Source organism: Helianthus annuus, chromosome 17 (genome assembly GCF_002127325.2).
Source record: "Helianthus annuus cultivar XRQ/B chromosome 17, HanXRQr2.0-SUNRISE, whole genome shotgun sequence".
Taxonomy (NCBI): Eukaryota; Viridiplantae; Streptophyta; class Magnoliopsida; order Asterales; family Asteraceae; genus Helianthus; species Helianthus annuus.
In genome coordinates this window covers 195,033,476-195,041,128 of record NC_035449.2, presented here as the reverse complement: position 1 = coordinate 195,041,128, position 7,653 = coordinate 195,033,476, and the positions used below count along the sequence as shown (strand labels likewise).

The 7,653-nt window shown below is 33.4% G+C and overlaps 2 protein-coding genes across 2 annotated transcripts; both read left to right on the top strand.

Moving 5' to 3' along the window:
• Positions 1-538: 538 nt before the first annotated feature.
• LOC118488946 (probable receptor-like protein kinase At2g23200) lies at positions 539-3,718 on the top strand. The gene is made up of 6 exons (XM_035986395.1): positions 539-866; positions 926-1,476; positions 1,908-2,771; positions 3,127-3,222; positions 3,531-3,626; positions 3,707-3,718. The coding sequence occupies exons 1-6, from the start codon at positions 539-541 to the stop codon at positions 3,716-3,718; spliced, it is 1,947 nt and encodes a 648-aa protein (XP_035842288.1).
• A 224-nt stretch (positions 3,719-3,942) lies between these two features.
• On the top strand, positions 3,943-5,817 carry LOC118488995. The gene is made up of 5 exons (XM_035986491.1): positions 3,943-3,995; positions 4,158-4,518; positions 4,604-4,675; positions 4,754-4,833; positions 5,128-5,817. The coding sequence occupies exons 2-5, from the start codon at positions 4,303-4,305 to the stop codon at positions 5,597-5,599; spliced, it is 840 nt and encodes a 279-aa protein (XP_035842384.1). The 5' UTR covers positions 3,943-3,995; positions 4,158-4,302; the 3' UTR covers positions 5,600-5,817.
• The last annotated feature ends 1,836 nt before the right edge of the window (positions 5,818-7,653 follow it).

Sequence of the window (7,653 nt, the reverse complement as noted above, 5' to 3'; positions counted from 1 at the left end):
CTAATCAAACAAATTCAAACTTTTTCTAAAAGATTCAAACAATTGATAAAAAAACTAATTAAAATATATAAATTTCACTTTTACTAGAAGAATTAGGATTAGATTCCAACTTTCCATTCAATTTCCATGTACACTTCGACTAGCTTTTAGGGTCTACATATTTACACACCTTATTGCCTATTTGGACACCATTCAAGACGCCTCGTATAGACCTATACGAGGCGTATAGCCTTTTTCAATTTCCAAGAGAATCTCTGATTATGTCATATTTGTCTTATTTGCCTCGTATACGCCTCGTATAGGCCTATACTGGGCGTCTAGGGGAAAAAAGACCATTTAGCCCCTGATTTAGGCCTATACTGGGGGTAAATGATTTAAGTTAACATACAAAAAGAAATGATTTATACAACTGAAACGGTCAAACAAGTTAAAAGTTTGTTTGAGCTTCGTCTACTCAGACCTTTTGATTAAATTCTCATCCTTACTATCATCTAGCCACTTATATTTCTTCCAACATATAACGTTGCAGGTGGAAGGTATGGATAACCTAAAAGTTCCACTAAGCGAAATAATAAAGGCGACCGATAACTTCTCAGAAAAATATTTCAAAGGCTTAGGCGGATACGGCACAGTGTACGTAGCTGAACTCCCGTGCTTTGATGGCATTGGACCTGTTGCTATTAAACGCACCAACAAAAGAAGAGACAAGGAAACAGAAATAAGATTCATGGCAGAAGTGGACATGCTTATAAAAGCTAAGCATGACAACATAGTCTCACTTCTTGGCTTTTGTGATGAAGCTGATGAGATGATTCTTATCTGCGAGTACGCTTCAAACGGAAGCCTTGATAAGTATCTGGGAAATGGTAGTACGACGAGCTTTACTTGGAGTCGGCGTTTAAATATATGCCTTAATATCGCGCAGGGATTACATCACCTTCACAACGGTTTACCGGCGAAAACACGATAATACATCGTGATATTAAAAGTGATAATATATTATTGGATGATAAGTGGGTGGCCAAGATTGCTGACTTTGGCCTCTCAAAGTTACACAAAGGAGATAAAAAACACAGAACCTTTGCTACCAACAAACGTGTAGGGACTATGTTTTACGCAGATCCAGAATATATGAAAAGAGGTGGTAAGTTGAAAAAGAAATCAGATATTTACTCGTTTGGAGTTGTGTTATTTGAAATCCTATGCGGGAGGTTGGCATATGATAAAGATTTCATTGGGATGGGGGGGCTTCCAGCAATAGCACGAAATTGCTACAAAGATGGAAACTTAAAGCTATTGGTAGATCCAAAAATAAAGGAAGCTCGTGAAAACGTATTTACACTAAATGGAGGGGTGAATCAAGTTTCTATAGATAAATTTTCAAAAGTTGCATATAAATGTTTGGCACAAAGTCAAGACGATCGTCCAACAATAGAATACGTCATCAAAAAACTCAAGAAAGCTTTATACTATCAAGTACGTAGCTCTTTCCAAACTATGTCTTTTTTTTTCTTTTTTTTTATCTCTCATCATATTAATAATCTGTAATAGTGATCGAATAGTATACTCATCCGTTGCCGTTTCAAAGAAAAAACATGCATTGATGTACGTCGATGTTAGTTTGTGATATATATACACATGTATATAACAAATATATGTAAAATACAACAAATCTATGACAGTGTAATGGATCTATATGTTTGATTTTAGGGTTATGTCATGTACGTGCATAACAGATTAGAAAAAAAACCATTGACAAAAGAATTGAATGTCTACTTATGATTACATTTAAATATTTTAATTATTAGGTTGATAGTTCTTATCGATATGCATATTAATACTTTTAATTACCAGCTAAAAATGGTGTATAATTGAATATATAAATTCATTTTGTTTATACATTACAGGAGAACTACAAGGATAGCCTTCATATTTCCCTTGATGACATGAAGTCAGCAACAAAAAACTTCAGCAAAATCATTGGAGAAGGAAGACACTGGAAGCAATATAAAGGAGAAATCAAACATGGTAACAAACCTAGCACCATTGTAGCAAAGCGGTGGGATCGCAATTCTCCTGAAGGTCGTTATCAATTTTTTACCGAGCTTAAAATTCTTTATGAGAACAAGCACGAAAATATCATTTCTCTTGTCGGCTACTGTAATGAAAAGGGTGAACACATAATCGTCTATCAAAATGCGCCTAATGGAAGCTTGGATAAGCATTTGATCAACGCTAGTCTTACATGGATTAGACGACTCAAGATATGCATAGATGTCGCAAAAGGATTAGAGTTTCTTCATACAAGTGTTTCAATGATGCATAGGGACATCAAAAGTTCTAGTATTCTATTAGATGGTGATTGGAAGGCTAAAATTTCCAATTTTGAGTTGTCCACCCCACTGTCTGACACGAAGCCAATTGAGCATGTCACTGATGATAATTATCGTTCCCTGAGCTACGTTTCGAAAAATGATCAAGAACAGGGTTATTTAACAAGAGAGTCGGATATATACTCATTAGGTGTGGTTTTAAAGGAGGTGTTGTGGGGGAGATTGACGGATCCCACTGACCGTGGCAGTCATCATGTCGTCCACAACGGACAAGAAATTCTTGATGGCCTAGTGTTACTAGAGGGTATGGAGGAACAAATTGATCGTAAATCGTTAGATACATTTGAAGATATTGCCGGTTTATGCTTAGCCTATAGGAAATATCGACCACGAGTAACGGAGGTGATAACAAAACTTGAGAAGGCACTGAATCTTCAAGTGAGTTTTAACACTTTTCTCTAAATTAACTTTTTTGTTTCCTTTCAATACATTTATACTAACTCCTAATGTTTATTAAATATTAAATAAAAAATGAATCCAAACCTATTAAACAACTGGTTGTTAAACTATATGTCTTGGAAGATGAACGCAGGTTGAATCAGTTAAAATTTCAAGATAAGCTGTGACTGTTTCGTACATGAAAGCCAATATTCTTGTTAAATATATATATATTTTTTTATTTTTCAAAAAGGGCTCACATTTAATAGGAAAAAATATACATATTTTTTATTTTAAATTATTGTAATATAAAATTAAACCGTTTAATATGGGCTCACAAAATAGTATCATCCAGATTTCAAGCATGGCAAAGATGTACGAGTCTCCTGAAATGAAAAAGGATCTGGACGACGTATTCTCCAAAGGAATTCTCCTTAAAGACGACAAAATGGTAATTAACTTCTCATATCTCATTTCACTTAACTTTATACAAAATCGATCTCAATTTTATGTGCTCCATGACAGCTAAATAATCGAAGCTTAATAAAATAAAATAGGTGCCCGTTGGTTAGTTTATATCACTTTCTAAATCTTTTAAAGCAAAATGGATATTTAACTATCAAGTGTTTTCAAAGGTTCCCAAAATCATAATGCTTTCACAGCTAAAACAAAAAAATGTACAGCTCTTTTTTTAAATTCTAAATAACTGTAATATAAAACTAAATCGTTTTATATGGGTTCACAAAAATTATCATCCAGATTTCAAGCATGACAAAGATGTACGAGTCTGCCGAAATGAAGAAGGATCTCGACGACATATTCTCCAAAGGAATTCTCCTTAAAGACAACAAAGTGGTAATAATTTCCTCATATATCATTTCACTTAACCTTTTAATGTGAATACTTCCTTATTGACTTAGCTTTGTACATGACAGCTTGATAATTAATCGAAGCTTAATAAGATAAAATAAGCGTTTGCTGGTTAATTTATATCACTTTCTAAATCTTTTAAAGCAAATGGATATTTAACTATCAAGTGTCTTCAATGGTTCCCAAAATCATAATGCTTTCACACTTCACACTGAACTTGTGTTTGATTCATTTTGTTTTGTATCTAGTGGCTTTCACTTGGCAGTAATGGAGAAAGAAACGAATTGATTTCCGCAGAAACTTTTCATACAAAAACTGCAGCTCACTTAAGTGGCGATCTAGTCAGGATTCAAGGTTTGTATCGTTTTCTACGTGTATTTGTATCTCTGTATCATAAAAGAAAAAAAACTGCATGTAAACTTTAGCATTATAAGTATATTAGATATCAGTGGCATGCTGATTATCAGTTTAGCTACCTAGCACAGAGCATGAACTGATTCATCTATAAACATGCAGGTTTCCAAGAGTAGCAGAGATTATTGATGTTTCAAATTTGAAGATTCAAATCAAGATAAAAACTCAGTTTCTACCTCCAAGTGGTAATCAAAAGGTTCATCTCATCTTTAGATTTTGGGGTCCAAGAAAATCTCAAGCTAAACGGATGTATGTAAATCTGAAGTACAAAATGGGGAATGAAACCTTACATACATATTTTGCAACATGGAGAGAAGATGGGTGGATGATGATTGAATTGTTTCGATCTTTGAATCATAAGGAAGATACTCATTTTGAGGTTCAATTGGAAAGCATGTCACGCGGTTATTGTGGAAATAGTTCCATATACATTGAAGGCATTGAATTTCAAGCCGTTGAAAATGCAAGTTTGGAAATAATCAGTTAATGCAAGGTTTTCATATCTACAATAAATACAAATTTATAAAAGTGTTTAAACAATTATGCAGGTGAGTCATGAAGATAGCAAGAGGTTAAAGGAAGTCCCAAATGTCTTGATAGAAAACTCCAATATGGATAAGGTGCATGAAACATTTCTCAGTTAACAAGGAAAATATTGACTCTTGTTATGATTATATAGAACTCTTAATTGTATGCAGGAAGAGAAAGAAGAGATGATGCTTTCTGCAAAAAAGGTTGTCCGCACCAATTCTTATTCAATGGGCCGATACCTTGGCAGGTTTGCCTTTTGAACTATTCTCATGATAATAAAATTCATCTTTTAAATGATATTATTCTTGTTTATTACCAAATGACAAGATAATATCAAGTAAATGTCAATAGATGGATTTTAAAAGTTTTATATCTCAAATGTGGTTTTATAAGACTAGCTAGAAAGAAATTATTATATCTTAAGAAGTACTTGATGAACTATATGATGTCACACGTGCAAGCCAGATTTAGCACAATCAAGCCCAACCGTCTGAACCAATTCATAGTCCAACCCACTTTAATGCCCCCACTTGGATTACAGGGAAAAGCTAGGCGAACATATGTACGGAGCGCGTATGTATAAATCACACCAAATACATCAAGATTCAATCAAATTTAGTGGGGCGATTGAGTTTAAACGACACCAACTATTTCGTATAAGGTACAAGATTCAGAGACAAATATTGTCAGCAGATACGAAAAATGCGTGTTACCTTGTGTTCAAGCTTTCAGAAAAGTGTCGCGGGTTGCATGCTCCGGTGCTAGTACGGGATTTTTCCCACACAAAAAAGAGAGAAATTCTTTATTTTAGATCCCCACACCCAACGAGTTTACATGATGGTGATTGGATTCCAAAAAAGAGGAACGATGGATGGATGGAGGTTATCATCTGGATATTTAAGTCGAGTAACGAGATTAAACATGATCATCTTTTTGTTGATTTGAAATTGACAACTTATGAAGGAACTATGTCAGGACTTATTGTACGTGGCATTGAGTTTCGTCCAATCTAAGTACATTCGAGACCGATAAGATTGGAAGTAGCTGTGTTTTAGTAGCCATTTAAGTGCTTTGAATAAGTCTAAATAAGTTCTTGGTCGGATGTTGCTGAATTGATCATAGTTGGTTTCATTTGTTTTGTTTCTGTTGTAAGTTATATATTTAATCCTTTTTGACGTTTAAGTACGTTCAGTAAAATAAAAGCAGCGTTCTGCCACATTATAATTCAGTTCATTCACTCTCAATTATTCCAACATTGTGTTATTACTTATTAGAGCCGCTAACCATGTAGAAACCGGACTCCACATAAGTGGTGTGTTGTATCAAAATCAAGGTTCTCTCTCGTACAATGTGTCTAAAGTTTAGTTGATAACTTAATTTTATTTAACTTTACGAATTCTAGTTTTGTTTTATTTTTATTTGATCTCCATTGATCTTAACATAAAAAACTATCAGAACAAAGACAATCAAATTTATGCCAAATAAGCCACATACGCCCATTTAAAGATTCCTAACAACACACAGTTCCTCAAAATTGAGCCAAAAGTTTGGCCTAGTTGAAATCTCAACTCAATATCACATCTATCTTATCTATAGAATATACTATATTTTTATACGTGCAATATTGGCAATGTTTTAAATATCGGTATAAACTGGCTGGTAATAACCGGATAGCTGAAACGTTTAAGGCGGGTAAAACGAGGAAACGTCATAAGGTCTAAACCGCCGGTTAAATCCGTTACACACCGGTTTACAAAATCTTCAAAATTTATTTTTGAATTTTGGATTTTTATGGAATGATGTAATTTTGAATTATTTTTGAGTTGATGTTACATTTTTTTGCAATCAAGTCTTATAAGGTTAACTAGTCAATCTAGTTGAACCACCTAATATAACCTATTTCAACTGATTATACTATTTAAGCCCTACACTACTAGAAAATCTGAAAACTTCTTTACCCTACACCAGTTTTCCTAGGAAATGCGTCATAAAAGACTGGCTTTTCTACGCATTAATTGACAACACCTGATGTGGAAAACAACGTCGTAGGGAAAACCCGTTTTCAACACATTCCTACGCAATTCTTCCTACACATTTTCTACGAAATTACTATGTCGCAAATTTGCTAAGAATCTCCAACCAATATATTTAAATTATTATCTTTAGGAATTTTTTTTTTTTTTGGCTAACAATTTTCGACCAAAAAAAAAAAACAAAAGTAGTTAACAAATTTTAATACAACATTATTTGTGCCCACTCCTACAAATAAATTAGAACTGTTGTTACAAATTTCCTAGGAAACTGATATTTTTGTAACCCACTTCCTACAATAAATTAAAAGTGTTGTTACAAGAAATTTCTGAGGAAACTGAGTATTTTTTGTGACCCACTTCCTACAAATAAATAGAAGTGTTGTACAAATTTCCGATGAAACTGAGTATTTTTTGTGACCAATTTTCCTACAAATAAATTAGAAGTGTTGTTTACAAATTTCTGAGAAAAACTGAGTATTTTTTTATGACCCATTTCCAACAAATAAATAAGAAGTGTTGTTAAAATTTCCTACGAAAGCTGAGTCAGCAATTGTGGACAAATTTCTGACAAAATAAAGAACAAAGGTCTATTATTTTTACCATTTTTCGACAAAAGCTTTTTATGTTGTGAACATTATCGATGGCGAAAAATTCCAGAACTGTAATACCAAAAACCTGTTTAAACAAAATTCACCGAAGTTACAATGACATAAATTCAAAAATCATGTGTCACAGACGCAAGTTCCAATATGTTTAAACCGTAAGCTAAATACAATTCAACGAAATTCTAAAAAGATATCAAAAACTACAACTAACTAGAGGGAGGACGCCCATTCTTCATAAATTATTGAAGTCGTTTTTGAAGTTCTTCCCTTGCTTTCGTTGCAAGTAGATTCCTTTCTTCTTCAAGACGAGATGCAAGTAGATTCCTTTCTTCTTCAACCCGAGCTTCAAGATCTACCATTCGGGTTCGCATAACTTGAGCCTAAAAAAGTTGTTAAAAATATATATAGTTATAATTAGTAAATACATTA